The sequence below is a fragment of the Carcharodon carcharias genome, chromosome 5, assembly GCF_017639515.1.
Source record: "Carcharodon carcharias isolate sCarCar2 chromosome 5, sCarCar2.pri, whole genome shotgun sequence".
NCBI lineage: Eukaryota > Metazoa > Chordata > Chondrichthyes > Lamniformes > Lamnidae > Carcharodon > Carcharodon carcharias.
Genome location: NC_054471.1, coordinates 113,985,696 through 114,006,440, shown reverse-complemented (window position 1 = coordinate 114,006,440; position 20,745 = coordinate 113,985,696). Strand labels below are relative to the sequence as shown.

Here is a 20,745-nt window from a genome sequence, read left to right as displayed (position 1 = left end):
ATCACATCCAGTCAGGCTGCGACGACTGGGGAAATGCCATCTGTGGAACTGGCAGCTCCCTCCCAGGCCGGGCCAGCACAAGCTCCACAGGCCAGATGACGACCGCCAAGGCAATCGAGGCCAACAGGATAGCAGAATCAACAGGCTGTCTCAGAAGCCACTCCCAGCAAGGGGTCAGCGCCAAGATGTAGCACTCAAAAATGTAAACGTAAGGCACCTTAAGGCACCCGTGGTGGGTTTATCACTGGCGCTTTTGTGTTGGCCTGCAATGAGGTTTTTATGAGTTAACACCTTTTTCATTTTGTTTCATTAAGTTTCTTTGGTTGCAATATGAAATTCAAGCATCTCACCGTGGCTGAGGCTGCCTCTTTTGTTCTGCAGGTGGATGGTTTCCAATAACGTAATGTGTACTTTGCGGGAGATTCAGCTTTATTAACAAGGCCCTTAGTTAATGTTCCTAACCAGGCAGATTTTGTACTTAGATCTTGAATATGGAGCATACAGCCCAGGCTTGTCTTGGAGGTCCATATGTGGTCTGCTAGCTGAAGGTTCATTGGATTAAAGCCTTCCGGGTGTCCCTACCTCCCTGGAGTATGCCTGAGTCAGCGTCTACCCCCTCAGCATTTACGAGGATGCGTTCTTATCCTCAGACTCACTGCTGGACTCATCGTGTGCATCCTCAGCCAATGCGTCTACTTCTTCATCATCCACAGCGTCCCCCATTTCCAACCCAAGATTGTGAAGAGCGTAGCATGCAACCACTATCAGCGACACACGATCTGGGGGTACTGGAGTGCACCCCCTGAATGGTCCAGGCTCTCTCCGTCACAGCCCTTGTGGAGGCATGGCTGCAATTGTACCGCTGCTCAGCTTCTGTTCTTGGATGGCGGAGAGGTGTCACAAGCCACCTTCTGAGGAGATAGCCCTTGTTATCCAACAGCCATCTATCCAGTCGGGCTGGAGCACTGAAGAGCCCCGGCACCTGGGAGTGTTTAAGGATATAGGCGTCGTGGGAGATACCTGGGTACCTTGCACAGACTTGAAGAATCGGCATCCTGTGATCACACACTATCCGCACGTTCATGGAGTGGAAGCCCTTCCTGTTGACGTAGGCACGGGGCTCACCTGCTGGCGCCTTGATGGCCACATGTGTACAGTCTATTGCACCCCGGATGCGGGGGAAGCCAGCAATGGCCGCGAAGCCTCTGGTTCACTGTGTCTGGCTTGCCTGGTCCCAACAGTGGTCAATGCATGCCTAAACAGAGCACCTGTAACCTGCTTAACACAAGTGTGGACAGTTGATTGGGAGACACCGCAAAGATCACCCACCGAGCCCTGGAAGGAGCCAGAGGCATAGAAGTTGAGGGCAGCTGTGACCTTTTGAGCCACTGGCATGGGGTGTATACCCACACAGTTAGCGGAGATCTCAGGCCCAATCATCTGACAGATATAGAAGACTGCCTCCCTTGAGAGACGGAGCCTCATTCGACACTGCACCTCGGACATATTGAGTTAGCTGCTTTGCCACGTGTATACCCTGGCAGCAGGATAGTGGCATTTTCTGCGGCCCCTTCTGTCTTGGACTACCTCTTGGCCCTACACCCCTTGTGCCTGCACCTGACCTCCCAAAGGTGGCTCCCCTGGAGGCTGAATGTACACTCCTGGGCTCCTCCCCCTTCTAGCCCTCCCTTCCTCCTCAGAGAAGGTGCCTCCAGTGGAGAGTTCAGCTCCCATTCCCAGGCTAAGGGAAGACTTCCTGAAACATGCAGGCCCAAAAAAAATTCCTCACTTCCAGAGTGCTGACCTGAAGTTTGAGAGTCTAGACCAAGCAGCTGGTATGCGTTTTGAAGTATTGCAGGTCACAGTAACCTTGAAACATCAATATTACACAGAGCACACTAGCGACTCCACTGAGCCCTCTTATCCCGCCCACGGATGAGGTTTACACAAATATGTCCTACCTGCCTGACCGTGTGCCGACCCGAAGATTGCGCGGGCGCCGAAAAATCGCAATTGATTGGCACCTTAAGGGCCTTAAGTGGCCTGTTAATTAATGGTGGGTGCGCATTGGAGAGTATTGTGCACCCGCCCAATGAAATATCGTGATGGCGCATGGTGACGTTGGGATGCTCGCCCAATGTCACTGCACGTCATTTTACGCACACCAATGGGAAAATTTTGCCCTATGTCCCAGGATGAAGTAAACAGAATTTCCAGCCTCTGATTTGCTCTTGTAGCCATAGCATTTTTTGTGGCTGGTACAATTCAGTTTATGGTCAATGGCAACCCTGGATGTTGATAGAGGGTGATTTAGCTATGGTAATGCCATTGCATGTCATGATTTAGCAGTGATGCCAGAAATGATTTTTTTCTGATGAGATGCAGAGCCAATTTTGAGCTATGAGCTACCTGCCAAGCAGTAAACCCTAAAACTGAAAGCAAGGAGGTCTCAGAATGAAGCCTATACACTCCTGTTCTAAGGTATAACGTTTTGGTAGTTGTACACATAATTATTGATTCATAAAACTATAGTAATTCTCATCTGAATTGGTCAGAACATTAACCTAAGATTAGTGAAAAATATTTTTCAACATTTCTAAAGTATAATTGCAATTCTGTGTCTCTATCTAAACTGGGATTTGATAAATGTTGCGTTGACTATACGGGGGTAATTTTTTAGCCTAATCTGCTTTGGTAGGAGAAAGACGTGTTCAGGTGTACATTTCTTTTACACCTATTTGCAGTTTTGTGGTCTATTGAAGCCAATCAAGCAGGTTGTAATTAATTCTGAGGGTGGAAGAAAGGTAACTCTAAGATATATTGATAAGATGGTGGGATGGGCAAAAAAGTGACAGCTGAAATTAAATATCTAAGTGTGAGTTGATTCATTTTTGGTAAATGAAAGTAAAAAAAAAATACTTTGGGGAGAGTTGGTTCACATGGGAGAGCAGAGGGATTTGAGGGTTCAGGATCATTTTAATAGTACCTGAAGTGGATAAATATAAAAGTAAATGAAACATTGGGCTGGAATTATAGGTGTTCGCCAAAGCAGGCATGATGGCTGGGAGAATCAGGAGGGGGTATTCACATTGGATTCCCGATGTCAGAAAACTATCCCCAGTAAAGTTGTGTGCAGGAAGGGCATGTTGTGGAACACCTGCCTGCTGGCACCAGGAGCTCATTAATGAGCCACTTAATGCCAATTACCCCTGAGCTCAGCAGAATTTAAAGGTAGATCATGGATTCTGCTGAACTCACATGGCTTTCCCATGCCTCCTGAAAGCCACCCAGCAAACCCTTTCTGAGTTTGTGTGTGGCCGCTTAGGGGGTCCCTTACCCACATGTCTTGTGCTCGACGGAAGGACCCAGCATCAAGAAGTTGGGGGTGGGGGGGGGGAGCGGGGGAAGTGGTGGGAGGGTGAACCACTGAAAGCCATGCTCCCCACCCTTTTCTCCGGCCCCCTTATTGGCGAGCCCCTCCCCGCCATTCCCATCCCACCCTATTCACCTGCCTCCAAGGATCCAGTATTGATATCTGGTGAAGACCTTGGAGCATTATTGGCAGCTGTCACCATACCTGATGGTGCTGCTGACAGTGGAAAGCTGTCGGCCTCTAATTAGCCAACATCTCTTAGACATGTGATTTCCACCCTCCAGAGACTTCTACCATGTGGGAGCCCCAACACAGGCCAGTTAAATGCCTGGAGGACACCTTTCCCCCTCAGAAGCCACACAGGGTTCCCGCTGATTCTCCAGTGGGAGTGGGGTTGAGGGTAGGTGCAGGTGAGCCTGCGTCATTGGAACGAAATCCAGCCTACTGAATTTTAATGGAATGGGCTTAAAATATAAAAAAGGGCCATTTGTAATGGCGAATCAGTAGAAAACCTTAGTAAGACCTGGTTAGAATATTGCATGCAGTTTATGGACTTCGTACGAAAGGACGGATGTTCAAGTAGTACAGAGCAGATTAAGTAGAAGGTCACCTGGGATGATGACATATGAGAATTAAATAATTGGGGCTAATTTTGTTTGAACTGACGAGATGATTTGATGATTCGATTTTTAAAAAAGTTTAAAATTAAGAATGGATGAGACAGGATAAAGTCGGACTATTTTCAGTGATTCTAGGGTGTTGAATAATGGGCAATAATTTAAGGTTTAGGATAGTGACCAGAAGAATTCTTTTACATAGCGTTGTCGGGCTGTGGCATGAACTACTTGTGTTGGTGATTGAAGCAGAAATCAAGTCGCCATTTAAGAATAAGTTTGAAAGGCGATTGAAGGAAAGGAAGAATAAAGGGATATGGGAACATAGGTATATGGTATTAGGACTACTGGTTGTATGGAGTACACCAAAGGCCTGGTTTCTCTGGCAGGTTAAGGTTGTGTGAATAGAGAATAAACCATGTCTTCCGCTGTGATTAGCAAGCCTGTGATGAGAGGCCTGTTGGCCAAATGTCTATAGTTTTACCTGGCTGTGGCTTTTACTTTAGCTTTTGCTGTAGCTGGTACCTTCAAGTTTGTAGTAGGTGATTCCAGGAAGAGAGCATATGCTGACTTCTATAAGAAATATGATGCCATGAAGGCATTTGAAGCCATGAGAGATGCTGCTGTTTTTGAAAGTGTGAAATCAAAGAAGTAAATTCTTGTAACAGAAACTTGAAATGAGTGACGTGATTGCTCCTCCAAAACACACTGGGAAATGAAGACAAAAGGATATACTTTGTGCATTCTATATCTGATGTATAAATAAAACATTTAATTTTCCGACCATTAAAAAAAAAAGTCCATGAGGCAGACAAGTATATCTGCCACAGAAGAGGTTTAGCCACTTATCACCAGATCTTGCTGGATTGCGTCCAGGGTTGTTAAGTCTTACTCTCCTTAGGAAAACTTCCCACTATTCAAAGATCATTCTGAAGAGAAAAGATGATCCTACCACCTTTTCTGCCTGATAAAACATTTCCATAAACCCCTCTATGTTCACTTCTAACAATGTATAAAGAGCTCATGAACTTCTTTGAATGAACTATCGCAATCTTAGTAACAGTTGCTTCTGTTGCTTCACCCCCTTTCCATTGCTTAGCATGATTACCCTTACTGGTTCCACTCTTAGCTATCCAATTGGAAGCAGAATATCTCCAAGAATGGCTTCTCTTCCTGTTGTCAGAATCCCCTTTGCTTGGTATTCTCCTCTTTCTCATCTTCATGCTTCTGCTTGGCGAGATCGTGCAAAGTCATAGGTCGGAATCTATATGTATGCTGACAATATTCAGCTCTACCTCTTTGACAGACTGCCATACCAGTATCCAGTGTCAGATGAATTGTAGTTTCCTCTGGTTAAACATTGCAAACATTATTTTAAAATGCATATCTCTACCACCAATTCCATCCCACTCCCCAGCCATTGTCTCAGGTTGAACTAGACTGTTTTCAACTTTAGTGCCCTATTCAACCATGAGCTGTACTTCAGATCCCGTAGTCCCTCAATTACAAAGACTGGCTACTTCTACCTCTGGAACTACCTGTCTCAGCCCAGCAACTGCCAAAACTTTCATCCATGCTTTTGTCGACTTCAGACCTGTCTCTACTGGTCCAATCCTCAGGCCAATTTCTCACCCTCTATGTTCTACAAACTTGATCTCGTCCAACTCTGCAGTCTGTGTTCTATCCTAAACCAAGTCCCATTCACCATTGATCCATCATTTTTTGTTTTTGCTGAGCGAAATTGGCTCATGTACAGCCCAGCAAGACTTCCAATTTAAAATTATAGAATTTGTCACTTTATGACTTTATCTCTACCTGCTTCTCTCACCTCTTCCACCCTACTTTTCCATCCCTTGCACCCTGGCCTTCACCATTGTTAACTGTCTTCAACCATCCAGGTCCCACATTTTGGAATATTTTCCCTTAACTTTTCCACCTACCTTCCTGAAAATGCATCTTGATCACCCTCCCAATCTTTCCTTTTTAGAACCAGAATAGATTTTTGTTGTGAAGCACTTTGGGCATTTTGCCTTGTTAAAGTTGCTATATAAATGCAAGTTGTGATTTCTGTAATTATTAGTGATTGTAATATGCCACAGGTAAAAGCTTTATCCGTACAATGTCATAAGACATTCACTAGTATTCAAGAAATTCTACAATCTGTAATAGTGTCTAACACTGAATTTCTTGCATGGGGTAATGTTGTTACAATTCTCTGTTGTTACAATACTCAAAACAGAATTTGCAAATAAGTGAAGCTGACTACCACAAGTGGGTTTATTGTAACTTTTGAAGTTTCTCTTTTGGGAATTTCTAATTTAACAAAAAGTTGCTATTTGTTCATTTGGTATGGTTACTGTTTATGGTGTATATTTTCTCCACTCAATTAAAAATAAGCACCATGAAACGTCCAGCTTTCTGGGCTTTTCTGCAATTCCTTTAAGAGCAATTGATCTAAATTGAGTCTGTGTTCAAATTGAAACCTGAACTATGACTTAAATAACTCTCCGATTGCATTTTCAAGTTTGCTCAATTGAGAAGCTACCTTGATGGAACAGCTGGGATGTGGGGTAGGACAGGGGAGGATGCACACTGTACACCCCAACTACCCTTCATGTAACAACTACAAAATAAAAGTACAAAGACAAATTGTGAGCATTTTTTACACTGCTTTAAAACTGTAATGCTGTTGTGCTGTAATAAAAAATTAAGATAAATCTTCAAGAAAACCAATTGTAAAATATTAAGAGCATTGAAAAGAAAAATTAAAGAACTTGTTCAGACTGTTGTAATTTGTTTTCAATCTTTGTCAGGTCAGTTCATGAAAGTTGTAAAAACGCTACAAGATGGTCATTTTGTGAATTTTGTTTGCTTACTGTAGAGACATAGAAATATGTAATGTGGCACAACCTTTTACTTCTATTTTTTGAAGCCTTTGAAATGCCATTTCAACTTAAATATGTTTTCTTTTAATTGGAACAACTTTGTGGGCAACTTGTCATCAAATATCGAATTTCTATTTGGGAGGTTGTTAAAACTTAAGTGGCATAACAAGTAGTCAGCAAAGGTTGTGTCTTAACACTACTGCAATGGTTTGAGGATAAAACCAGATTAGTGAAATATTATTTCATAGATATAAGTAGAATGTAGGTTTCAGGCATTTAATAAAGATAGGCATTAGATTTTTTTAAAAAGTTATGTGCATTTATTGATAAATTTAGCAGATTTGGATTTAAATTTGATTTGACAAGAAAAAACAAGTGAAAAGTACACAGCTATATTTAAAGGGCAGTGATTAATAATGGTCCCTTGCAGTTTCCATTAATCATAAGCCATGTGCAAGAAGGTACTTCAAGAAATGTAACATATTAAGAAATCTTGGCAAGTGATGCAGAGGGAGAGCTATGGAATGACGTAAAATTTAATGTTGATAAACTTAGGCAAGGAGTATATCATAGAAACAGATTTCCTGATTCAAAATTTGCGAATGGAAAATTGTTTCCAGTGGTGTTCCACAGAGTTCAGTGTTAGGGCCCTTGCTCTTTGTTGTATATATTAATGATTTGGACATAAATGTGGGAGGTATGATTGGGAATTTGCAGATGACACAAAAATTGGTCATGTAGTTGATCGTGAAGAGGATAGCTGCCGACATCAGAATTATGTCAATGGTTTGGTTGACTGGGCAGTAAAGTGGCAAATGGAATTCAATCCGGAAAAGTGTGAAGCAATACATTTGGGGAGGGCAAACAAAGCAAGAGAATATTCAATTAACGGGAAGTTATTGAGTGGGGTTGAGGGAGGAAGTAAGACACCTTGGACTGCATGTCCACAGGTCCAGGAAGGTGGCAAGTGGACAAGGTGGTCAAGAAAACATATAGAATGCTTTCCTTTATTGGGTGTAGTATTGAATACAAAAGCAGGGATTTTTAAAAAAAATTCATTTGTGGGATGTAGGCTTCGCTGCCTGGGCCAACATAATTGCCCATCCCTAGTTGCCTTTTTCATACCTTCCCTTTAATGAACCAGATGGGTTTTTACAACAATCATTGGACTTTTAATTCCAGATTTTTAATGAATTCAAATTCCATCTTCTGCCGTGGTGTGATTTGAACCCAGGTCCCCAGAGTACCAGCCTGGGTCTCTGGATTACTAGTCCATCGATAATACCACCATGCCCATCACCTCCCATGTAATGATGGAACTGTATAAAATGCTGGTTAAGCCACAGCTGGAATTTTGTGTACAGTTCTGGTCACCACATTATAGGAAGGACAAAATTGCTCTGGAGAGAGTGCACAGGAAATTTACAAGAATCCTTATAAGAATTTACAAGGGCTTGAAAATTGCAGCTGAGGAGAGATTAGATAGGCTAGGGTTGTTTCCCTTAGAACAGAGGAGGCTAAGGGATGATCTAATTGAGGTGTACAAAATTAAGAGGGGCCTAGATAGGGTAGAAAGAAAATAATTGTTTCCCCTAGCTGAGGGGTCATTTACCAGGGGACATAAATTTAAGGTAATTGGTAGAAGGATTAGAGGGGACACGAAAAACTTTTTCACCCAGAGGGTGATGGGCGACTGGAATTTACTGCCTAAGTTGGTGGTAATGCTCAACTCATTTAAAAGGTACCTGGACCTTCACCTGAAGTGCTGTAAACTGCAAGGCTACAGACCAGGTGCTGGAAAGTGGGAGTAAAATGAGCAGCTATTGTCCTTTTTCTCTTTTAGGCTGGCTCGGACATGATGGGTTGAATGGCCTCTTTCTGCACTGTAACTTTTCTGTGGTTCTAAAATGCTTGTAATTCCATTTGGATGCACAACATGCAGCACATTGGGAGTATATGTCAGAAGCCATTAGCCTGAATGAGCAGCAAAGTTGGGCATGAGGCATCATCAGTATATTTACAGAGAATTGAAGATCTCAGTCGGATGGCCAGAGGCACTTCACTGGTTTAAAAAAGGACCAATTTAGAGCAGCTGCCACTCCTGCAGTGCCCATCTTTAAGTTTGGAGGGGAAGTGAGGAGGAAGTGGTCAGTGTGATGTCCCATTTCCACCTTTTTGATGACCGTTTCCAGCAGTCCTTTAAGGACTGATGGATAAGTTACTGAACAACCCAAAAACTCTGAGCAGAGCATGCTGGGCTCATTCTCCACTTAGTTCTGACAAATTTCAGGGGAAGATCCTGAAACAGGTATTAGAGCTCAGTATGAGGAAGGTGCCTAAAGCTTCTTTTAGGCATTGTCAGAGACACTGGGTATACAAAATATGTGCATACAAAGTATGTTGTCTGATGCATTTCCTATGACCTTGGGGCACAGGAGACAGCATAAGTAAGTTTATGCTTTTTTTCCTCTGTGCTACAAGAGGAAAATAGTTGTGACAGGATTCAATTTCTCCCCACTATGTTTTACTTGTGGTTATTCATCAAACTGGTAGATAAAATTAAGTAGATTCTTTGACTGCAATTAGACATAAGGACAATTTCTATACAGTGCACCAAAACATCCAATTTGCAAAAGAAATAGCTTTTACTTCATTCAATGCATTCTTGTGTTTTCAAGCCTTTTAGATTGAAATCCCTCCGAACAGCTTTGTCTTTGAATATAAAGGAAAAGCAAATTAAGTGTGATTAAAATGCCACAAATCTGACCAAGGCTTATATTTCAATGCAGTAACAATATAGTTTTTTTTTGCATGTAGCTCTATTTACAACAGACACATCTTATGATGTGAGAACACCAAAATGATAACATGGAGGATGTGGATGTTTGTTGGCTTATGAATTTTGTTAACTTTTTTAAAAATTCATCCACGGGATGTGGGCTTTGCTGGCTGGGCCAGCATTTATTGCCCATCCCTAGTTGCCCTTGAGAAAGTGGTGGTGAGCTGCCTTCTTGAACCACTGCAGTCCATGTGCTGTAGCTGTACACACAGTGATGTTAGGAAGAGAGTTCCAGGATTTTGACCCAGCAACAGTGAAGGAATGGTGATATGTTTCCAAGTCTGAATGGTGAGTGACTTGGAGGGGAACTTCCAGGTGATGTGAACATGTGCAAAGTAGTAGCAAGGATACAGCAAGGGATGCGACAGACTGGATTACCCTACAGAGAGCTGGCATGTACTTGAAGGGCCAAATGGCCTCCTTCAGATCCATAATGACTATGACAAGCATTGTCCTTACAAGAATTAAGTGTAAATAACCTGTGTTAGTTTCTTGGAAAATAATACTTTACAAGGGCAGCAGACAGATGGGAACAGCACCACCTGAAAGTTCCTCTCCAAAGCACTCACAATCCTGACTTGGAAATATATTACTGTTCCTTCATTGTCGCTGGGTCAAAATCCTGGAACTGCCTTCCTAACATCAGTGTGTGTGTACCTACAGCACATGGACTGCAGCGGTTCAAGAAGGCAGCTCACCACCACCTTCTCAAGGGCAACTAGCGATGGGCAATAAATACCAGCCCAGCCAGCGAAGTGCATTCCCATTAACGAATCAAAAAACTTAAAACCATAGCTTTTATCTGTAGGGGAATAGACATGGAACCAGCAGTAAAATGGCCCTTTAATTTTTAACAGCAGTGAAAAGGCGCTGCTTTTCCTAATCTTAGGTGATTTGAAATGGTCACATTAATTCAATGATATATCCATGTAATGCAAAAAAGTCAACAACAAAAATTAGTAAATTATTTATAAATGAAAAAATATTTATTCATATTTCAGAATCCAAATAAATGAGCAGGACAGTGCCAATTTCTGAGAACGCTACTTCACAGTCATTATGTGCCAAAATATCTTTATTTCTCACCTTCTGAGGACTGAAGCAGGTTTTTGGTCTATAAACACTAATATTTATCATTCTGTAATTTTGGAACATAGTACATCAATTTTAATCTTATTTTAAAAAGGATGCAGAAATACTATTTATTCTCAAATGTTTCAAAATGAATACATAAATGACACAACACTTCAATTCTAAAATCACCATACAGCTGTTGGAGTAGCCCATTAAGATTGAATGTCACCTTAAGGTTCAGTGTATTACTAAAATATTAAATTGAAAGAAATTAGATACAGGTATCTTCAGTTTTAGAAATGATGACCAAAAGATAAACACTAGTTTAAGAAATACATAGACAGTCCTCAACTTTACAACGTTGTAGTTACGACGAACGGCATTTACACCGTTTGTAAATTGACACCCTGTTTTGACTTTCCCACGCCATGCCAGCAAACATGTTCAAATGTTCATATGTGCGCATTGACATTCTGCACCACCCATCTCTGACTCAAGATGCTCAGTTGCTGTTCCAACACCATTTTTACTTGGTCAATTTTTGTGTTTCCAAACTTTTTCTTAAAATGTAACTTTTCTTTGCCATATTTACAACATAAATACATGAATATAGCTATATTACTCATCAATAATTCATCAAGTTCCATATTCTGGGTTATTTTGCTGAAAATAAGGGATCAGGCCTTGGCTCAGGAACCAATCATCCATTTATAACATTGTTCTTATGGGAAAATCAGTTCCGAGTTACAACGTTTCGACTTAAGACATGGTTTTCAGGAAACAATTGTGTCCCAAGTCTGAGGACTGCCTGTACGCTAATTTATATATCAATATCTTTACCACAGTTGTTTAGCATCCACTCTGTTGAGGATGATGATGATGATGAATGTGGAAAGTTGTGTTTTGACTTAAGAAAACAAAGAACCCCAGTCCCAAAGCAAGTACATCTAAAGAATTGCACACAACTTAAAGCTCATATTTACAACAGCAGTTTGGGAGTTGCTTGTTCTTTCCCTATCATTTTGACAAGTACAGAAACAACAGTAACTCCTTAAGTTCAGTGCTAATTTACACAGGTTGAACCAAACATCTCCAACTATAATGTGATTGCCGCATAATGCAAGTAACAGAGATTATGTTTATGTTGTACAATGACAAACCTCATTACCTAACCACAAGTGGAACATGATCATATTGGATTAGTACATTGGTACAACAGTGAAGAGAAAGATTGGAACAACAAATTATGAAGTTTGGATGAGGATTCACTTCTAGGGACAAACATGCTGCACTTCAAATTTATATTTTTTTTATGTAGTTTTTGAAAGGTAATAGGGTGGATATATTTCTCATTTTGTACGAAAAGCTAAAGTGCCATTTTATACATTTAATTGCATTCACAACCTCACAAAGCCCCAAAATGCTTTGTAGCCAATTATATACTTTGAAGTGTAGTCACTGTTCTGATACAGGAGCCGTAGCAGCCTTTTTGTGCATAACAAGTGCTCACAAACATCAATGACATGATTATTCAAGTTCCAAAGTCATCATATTGGACTTAAAATGTTTACTGTTTCTCTTGCCAAAGATGCTGCCAGAGCTGCTAAGTTTTTCCAGCATTTTCTGTTTTAGTTTTAGATTTCCAGCATCTGCAGTATTTTGCTTTTTATTTTAATGACCAGATGTTGGTTGAGGAGTAAATATTCGCCAAGAGTCTACCAGAACTCCCCTACTCCCTTTGAATTAAATTGTAACATATTCCTGTGCTAAACACCCAATTTTAAATAATTTTACTACTATCGCTCACTGTACTCCCTTTGTTTCCATCTATTTTCTTCATTCTTTATTTCCTTTCTATGTTTATTTTCATTTCATTTTGCTAACATTTAATGTAACTTCTCATTAATATTGTCTAAGTGGAAGGAAAATAATGGGCTTTGGCTATAAATGGGCTTCAATCAAAAACTAAAAGACTCAAGACTGAGCTTGATACCTCATTGGCACCTGAAAATTAATCCCTGGGCCAGAAACATGTTAAAATGGGAAAAGCTGCTAAAGGATGGGGTACCAAAATTCATCAATGGACCTTTGGGGTTGGATCATCAGTGCTCCTAGGTAGCTTATCTCTACAGAATAGGACAAATATACTACTACTACTACTGCATGGACTTTATAACTATTCAAGTAATAAGGAAGACTAAAATTACAGGAAGCAAACTATTTACCTGGAGTCACACATCTAGTATGGTTGAACCTCTAACTATGTTGAGCACAAATAACTGTAGAAACTCCATCTCAGAGCTGTCAATCAAATATACAATGGGAGTGCTGATTTAGGAGTATACAAGTGATATAACAGACTGACAGGCAGATATTTAGTATAATTTTATTGGCAGGTTGAGGTCAATTATTTCCTGATTGTATTGTTTGGTTACCTTTCAAACATATACTTTTTGTGTGAGACTTGACAAGAATTCTCACATTTTATTAGCTAGCATAAAATAGGTGAAGAAAGTTCACACTTTGTATTAGAAAAATCTGTAAAGAGAAACTATTAAATAATCAAAATATTGAAGACAAATATAAACCAAGCAGCAAAAGGTATTCTAACAACTAGAATTTGTACTGCCTTTAACAGCTTATAAATATATAGAAATAATCTATATGCAATACATATTGTTTGCATCTTGTTGCCACCCTCAGTTCGGTGTCAAAAGTCTTTCAGGTTTTCAATCTAATGTTGTTCACATAGGCTCTTTTTTAAAAACTGCTTAGTTGATAAAGATGCAAATGGAGTTAAAATGTTTTGAGACATTTCCCATTCAACGGTGAATTCAGAAATAAGGCATTTACAACATTTATCACATGGGCATGGAATCTGGTGCCCTCCCCCATGGTGGGTTTGGTGGCGGGGGGCATTTAATCAGTTGGGAAGGTGGCAGGCGGGGACCCCACCACTTTCATGCTTCCACCTCAGTTCAGGCCCGAACTGAGGCCCTTAAGTGAGCAATTAATGCCCATTTAAAGGGCCTCATCCCCCCCGCTGCTGATATTAACTTTGCAGAAGACAGGGTCTTGCCATGTGGGGGTGTTTACGGGCTTCCAGTGGAATCCCCTTATTAAAAGGCACAATGCTAGATCGAGGAACCTGGCATCAGGAATGAAGAGGGAGTTCCACTTGAGAGCCACTCCCGTGCTTTTGCTATTGACCCCCACCCCACCCCTGTACCTCCTCCCCAGTGATCCCCCCCACACCCCCACCTCAGGCTTGGGATCCAGTACCGATCATAGGCCTCAGGTGGGTGTCATACCAGCAGCAGCCATTACTCCCGCTGGTGGTGCTTGTTCACTAAAGCTGCTGGCCTGTAATTCGCTGGCAGCTCTCGGCAGGCAGGACATCTGCACCTAGGGTCCTTGATCCTGAGGGGAGACCTGACGCTGGCCTGTCAAGGCCCCGAGTAGAATGAGATGCTGCAGGCCTTCCCAAAGATAGTTGACGGGCTTCACCTGGCTCTTCAGCCAGTGGTCGAGACCCCCGTCACCTCCACAAGATTCCATCTGCAATTGCCAGTGCACCAAGAAATACTCAATAAATGTTTCATGTCATCTCTTGTTTTGACCTAAATAAAGGTACATCCTTGTGCCAGCCAGACACATCATTAAAGCACAAGCTTGCCTGCTAGCATTTGACATGTTCACTACTCCAGTTCTGTAAGTACTGGAGAACAGATTTATAGGTATGATCAACATCTACTCAAACTGTCATGAGATAGTTTGGTCATAACTTCAAGGACTTGATATTCTTGACCATTTAAAGTACAAACTTTAAATGGGACACTGGGTTTATGATGGATGGTTAAAAATCCATCACAACTGCTATTGTGTTATATTGCAAGCATTAGAAGTATTAATCCTTAATATCATAGTGTTTGCAATAGAAGTGGTAAATTTGCTCAATGCTCTTTTATAAAATGGGCCATCTTTAAAAAAGCTAATTTGAATAAAAATTTGTTTAAATGCAACTTGCCAAAATAAACATTTATTACTTTCAGAATTTTTTGAAAAGTCCTATATATACACACTCCATTTGCCCCTCCCCATATAAATCCTAGAAAGTCTCGTCTCCAAAGCAAATCTGCTTAAACCATATTTTAGTCCTATCTTTACTTGTGTATTGCCAGATAAACAATTCAATAATTTTGTGAAAATGCAGACACCGTAGATGTCAATCTATTAACCCTTTGACTGCCAGCAAATCAGAGCTAACTTAAAAACAATAGACCTCTAATACAGTGTCACACTGGAGAAAGTCATGGCATTACAAGCATTAAAAGTACCTCAAATATCAAGGCTTACTATAGTATTATTCTGCAAATTATCTAAAGCATTGTAATTAATCTTAACACTTTACTTCCATAGACTGTCCCCCTTTCCCTATTCTCTTACTCATCTATTTATATTATGTTTCCTTTATTTTGGCTCCATACTTTCTCCTAAAAATATCTGTTACATACATTCTCACTACATTTTATGTGGCTGCCATTTTTTAAAAATCAGGACCTGGGACTCTCATATTGCCACTGCCAAGGCTACAGTACGATCAGATCCAATCTAGATTTTCTCACAAACACTTCAGCACTATGGCTGGACAAATTAACTTTGTCATGAAACCTGATTGCATTAACCTCTTTTGTAGCATGGACAAATTACCTAATCTAAATATAAATACACCTGCATCATCAGTGCACTCTGATTAGGTTTGATTTTTGTGATTTCAGTATCTACAGTTTCTCAAATTTATGTAAGTTCAGAAAGAAATGCAGAACTCGGAACCTTGATCTCGTGTCACCCCAAACATCGGCAACAATTTAATTCTCAACAAGGTGTTAAATATTCACAGTAGATCTGCTGAATACTGTAATCAGCTCCATCTCAGTTCATGACAACTATGCAGTGACACGAGGTGTCGGTAATCAGGGAATTCCTGGTTTTGTTTCCGTTTCATTTGAACTGCTTTCTAACATATCACTTCTAATCTACTAGAAATTTTCTTATGCCAATTTAAAGAGTTTGAGCTGTATATACACAGTCATTTGCAAACCAAACTGCACGAGAAATTTATTGACTTCAATTCAAGACTGACAATACAGACAGGGTATATTAAAAAATTGAATGTTTTCAAATGTGGCAGGAATTAGTATGATTAAGAACAGAATTCTGAATCTCATTAATTGTGTGACTTTTGAAGACAGCTATTACGTTTGGGTGATTTCACCACTAGAATTTGCAAGTTAGAGAAGTCTGCAGTATTGAAAGGTACTTGGAAAATGGAAAGAAAAATAATTCCATTGCTAACATCTTTAAAAAGAAATCATTTTTTGCCTTCTGCCACCTTAAAATTATAAAATATATTTCACTGCTGACTTTTCACACTGGTAGCCTTAAAACTATCCGATTAAAGGATCATCATCATCATCCTGCAACTGGAGTCGAGCAAATGTATGCTGAGGTGACATTCGCTTTTTCATTAGTATTACAAGGCAGGACAATGTTACCAATACCATCAAGGAGCCAATCACAATTCCAACCACATCTGGTAGACTCACACAGACTTCATTTACCAGCAAACATCTCACATTCGTGAAAGTTCCATTGTTAGGCTCCTCTTTCAGTCCCAAGATGTGGCACATCAGTGGGTAGATATCAATACTGTTGATTGTGTTGGTTTTGTAAGCCTTTCGAAATGCTGGTCCATGAGCTACCAGAAGAGGATGCATGCTTGGTAAAGTGTTATCATAACCATGGTCGCCTACTGAAGAAAAAGGCAAAAAACAAAAAAATTTATACAATATGATTATCAGTGCTTAAACCAACAATTATGACACCTAAGAACAAGATTTTGAAATGATATCATTGGTGGGATCATTGCCCAATGGAAGCAGTCATTACCTAGAACTTACAACACATTCAGCCCTACAAGTCTATGCCAGGTTTATGTTTCACATAAGCCCTCATCCTTACTCCATCTCACCCCATCGATAAATCCTTCTGTTCTTTTCTCCTTGGTGTACTTGTTTAGTTTCCCCTTAAATACATTCATGCTACTGGCCTCAAACATGCCATGTGGGAGTGAGAGTTCCACATTCTCAACTGTAGGTAAGGGAAAATTTTCCGGATTCCTTCTCGGCACTATTAGTGACTATTTTATTTGCATGGCCCCTAGTTTAGGCCATCGCTTTGCCACTTGCAGCCTCTTCCCCCTGCTGTAATCACTGATTACTCACCTCCCCGCCAAATGCTAATCCCTTGCTCCCTCCCTCCCACCAATACCGACTCCAGTTCTGATCTCTCATTTCCACAATGGCCTCATCCCATCCACCTGCCAAGCTCCAATCTCTCACTCCCTCTCCTCACAATTGCTAGGGAACGTTCCCAAGGGTCCTGGGATTCACTCTCTTGTTACTGGTTGTTGCTGCCATCAACCAAGCTGCCAATTTGGTCAGCTACTGGATAGGAAATTGAAGAAAAAAATGATGAGATTTTGCCATTAGATTTGGTGAGAACTTCTTCCTGACCTTGTTGGGTTTTCCTTCAATATCAGGTTCCCTCGACTCTCCGTAAATGCTGGAGTGATATGACAGTCTCACTGAATCATTTCAAGTGTAATTAAGTTAATTTCAACACATAACCCCAAGAACATGGGCCTGAATCCTAACCTCCGGGTGCACCTGAAGGCGGCGCATGGCTGGAAGCAGATGTAAAACCTGCTCCCGGCCAGGTTTGCACTGTGAATGCAATCTTACGCTCAATGGCCAATTAAGGCCCACCCAGTGTAAAACACAACCGCTGGATGTGCTTTCCATGTGTGGGGGTGGGAACGCATCAGACGCCAGGTCCAATGGGGTCACAGCGAGGTGTTCCAAAAACAGAAGAGGCAGCTCCCTGAAGGCTGCCAGGAGATGTGCGGGGAGGCTGAGGGAGCTGTTCGGAAGCAATCCAACAAATGTCCTGGTATGCAGTCACGGCCTCTGCACCTGGTGGTCATGGAAGACAGGATGGCAAGTTGGGTGGGCATTCTGCTCCGTTTCTCAGATGAGTGCCTGGAGTGCTGGTTGAGGAGGTCAGTGCCAGGCAGCATATCCTAAAGCTCAGGGACGGCAAGAGAAGGTCGCCCCACTTGACCAACAATGCCCGAAGAGAAATCGCTGCCCAGGTCAGATGGCACAATGTGGTGCGCTGTACGTGGCTTCAGTGCTGCAAAAGCTTCAATGATCTGCTGCAGTCAGCAAGGGTGAGTACAGAAATGGCATGGACCTGTGCAGAGAACATGAGTCGGGTGCCCGTTGCTTGAAATGTTCAGTGGTCTAAGAGTGTATATGCCAACTGGCATTTCAGCCTGCCCTCCCAAGACTGGGATGTCAGCATAACTGGCCTCGTGCATTGCAGGGTGAGATGTGCCACAGTAGTATGGCCCATCTAATGTCCGGTGGGTGGGCAGAAGGGAACCAGGAGAGGACCTTCAGGGAGACAGAGCAATAATGAGGCTGTTCTTCCATGTCAGGAGAACAGCAGTCATAACGCTGCAGAGCACTGCAGAATGGGTGGAGGAGAGCCAAATCTGTGCATCCTCGCGAAGCATGAGAGCGATACACTGGAGCTGGAATGTCACCGGCCAGCTCGCTCCTCCCATCGCAGTAAGGTGAAGGTCTCAGATGCAGGTAACAGATGCGTTTGCAGTGGGTACTGGAAACATGACATGCTCCTCTCATCAGAAACTAAACTGTCGTACCAGAGAGCCCATTGAAGCTCCAATGCAGATGGCACCATGCAATAGGTCTCCGCTGTCTCCTCAGCCCACCTAGCATGCTTAGTGACTTTGATGATTGAACGTACTGATCTTTTCTCTCGCAGATGCACCATCTGCAGGAGCCACCGGCGACACTGAGGGCCCCCCATTGAGCTCAGAGGAAGACATCACACCTGCACCAGCATCACACTGTCTCTCTGAACCAGAAACCAGCACAGATACTCACATGTCATTGGGTATTATTTATTTGGCTCTGTGGGTAAGGCACATTGAAGGCACATCACAGCCGCATGAGGAGCTGGCAGAGGCAGAGAGGTGCCAGGGAGCTGACAATAGAGGCACAGCTGGAGGCCAGGACCATGCTGTGTCCAAGGCAGATGACAAGCCTCTGGAGTTGTCCATCAGGCAGCAGATGCTGGATATCCAGCGGGATGCACGGGGAGAACTAACGGAGATCCATGAGGGTCTGCGTGCCATGGTTTCTGTCATAGAGGAGTCCAAGCGAAGCACGAGTTCTGCGTTCACCCTTAACACTGAGCGCACAGCCTCATCCATTGAGAGAGCATCAACTCTCATGGAGAGGCAGATTCAGAAGCAGACTCGGGTTCCTGGGGTTGCACTCGGACCAGCAAGATCTCACACAGGTAATGATAGATGGATAGGCACCTAGTCTCCCTGCTAGGTCCCCGTCTATCAATGGTGAGCAGGGAGATGCAAACGCACCTCATGCTGGCAGACGAGCTGCCTGTCATCTCTATGGGCATTTCTCAGGGCGCTCTGGACGAGGGCACCAGTTTCTCTACCCCTCTGCTAGTGGCCACTGTGTCTAATGATGCCGCGACAACTGAGGAGTGCCCAGCCATGGGGCTGGATGCACCCTCCCAGGCAGAGCCTGCTCAGGCTCCGGCAGTCACAGGATGACTACCAGGGCCACCAGGACAGCAGACTGCCTCCAACACCACTGTCAGTGAGTTGGGGGCACGGTGGGGGGGAAGGGGGGGGGGAGGAGAGGAAACAAGACACAGCACCTGTAGATATAAGTTGAAGGCACCTTGAGCACAACAGGGGCATGTCACGAGTTACATTTTTTATGTTAATTATTTTGAAGCTTGTGTTAGGGATGGACATTTTGTTCTTTATTTGTTCATGTGAAGTAACAAACGTTTATTTGACTTAAATGGGTTGAGGGGCTGAGTGGTATGAATAGGTGTCAGATGCAGCACAGGCTTATAAAAATGTGGCGTTGTATGGTGCTGGCGCACTGAGTTTGGTTCTCATTTATTGATTGTTACCAAAGGAGACAGTGCCATTGGCTTGATGAGGCATCAATACCTTAGATGCCTAGCAGAAGGTTCGCTGGATCAAAGCATCCCCAGTGTCTCAGCGTCCATGAAGGTTCCTGTGCTCTGCCTCGAGGTCCTCACCCTGAGCCTCCCCAGGCTCTTCCTCTGAGCCATCACTTGAGTCATCCTCTGTGGCCTGTGGAGCCGCCTCGCTTTCCTCATCCTCAAGTGGGTGCCCCCTTGCCAGAACCAGGCTATGCAGGGTGCATAACTATGCAACAACTGTGGAGGGACACATGATACTGCAATGCTTCCCCCTGACCGGTCCAGGCATCTGAAGGGCATCATCAGCACCCAATGGTCCTCTCCACCACCGCCCTTGTGGAGGCATGCCTCCTGTTGTATCTCTCCTGATCCTGCACCGACTGAGCCCATGCCTCTCTTAAAGGTCTGTCCCTTAGATGCTGTCCATGGCCCCCCAGTATCCTCTCCTTTCTGCTCCTCTCTCCCTCTTCAGAGCAGGTTCCAACAGCGGAATACGCGATCCCCATTAGATGGGATGCAGGGGACCAGTGCCTTGAAAATGAAGGAGCACTGTGTTGCAATACTCAGGGGAACCTTCCAGGGAAGATGTGGAGCTGAGATGATGAAGGGCAGGCCTGACAATCAAACGAGATGCCAAGAAACTCTGGGACAGCTCTGTACTCACACAGCAAAGGACAGGCAATGACAGAGAAAGTGTTGCTGCTCCGGGACCTTTTATCCCGTCCATGGATGAGGAAATGATTAAAATATGAATTCCGCCCACCCGTATTGCCTGCGTAATGAGCTTAAAAATAAATTTTTAAAATCACACAGGCAATGTAAAAT

General features: G+C 42.7%; 1 protein-coding gene and 1 pseudogene across 5 annotated transcripts in view; one reads left to right on the top strand and one right to left on the bottom strand.

Moving 5' to 3' along the window:
* Positions 1–3,432: 3,432 nt before the first annotated feature.
* LOC121277624 lies at positions 3,433–6,773 on the top strand (annotated as a pseudogene).
* A 3,902-nt stretch (positions 6,774–10,675) lies between these two features.
* The window catches only part of enpp4 (ectonucleotide pyrophosphatase/phosphodiesterase 4), a 35,414-nt gene continuing 25,344 nt past the window's right edge, over positions 10,676–20,745 (bottom strand). For 4 of the 5 annotated variants that reach the window (XM_041187717.1, XM_041187719.1, XM_041187718.1 and 1 more), the window contains one exon: positions 10,676–16,597. In XM_041187717.1, the coding sequence (XP_041043651.1) occupies positions 16,233–16,597 (365 nt within the window). In that variant the 3' untranslated portion in view covers positions 10,676–16,232. The remainder of the gene's footprint in view (positions 16,598–20,745) is intronic. The other variant, XM_041187715.1, reaches the window with a different exon arrangement.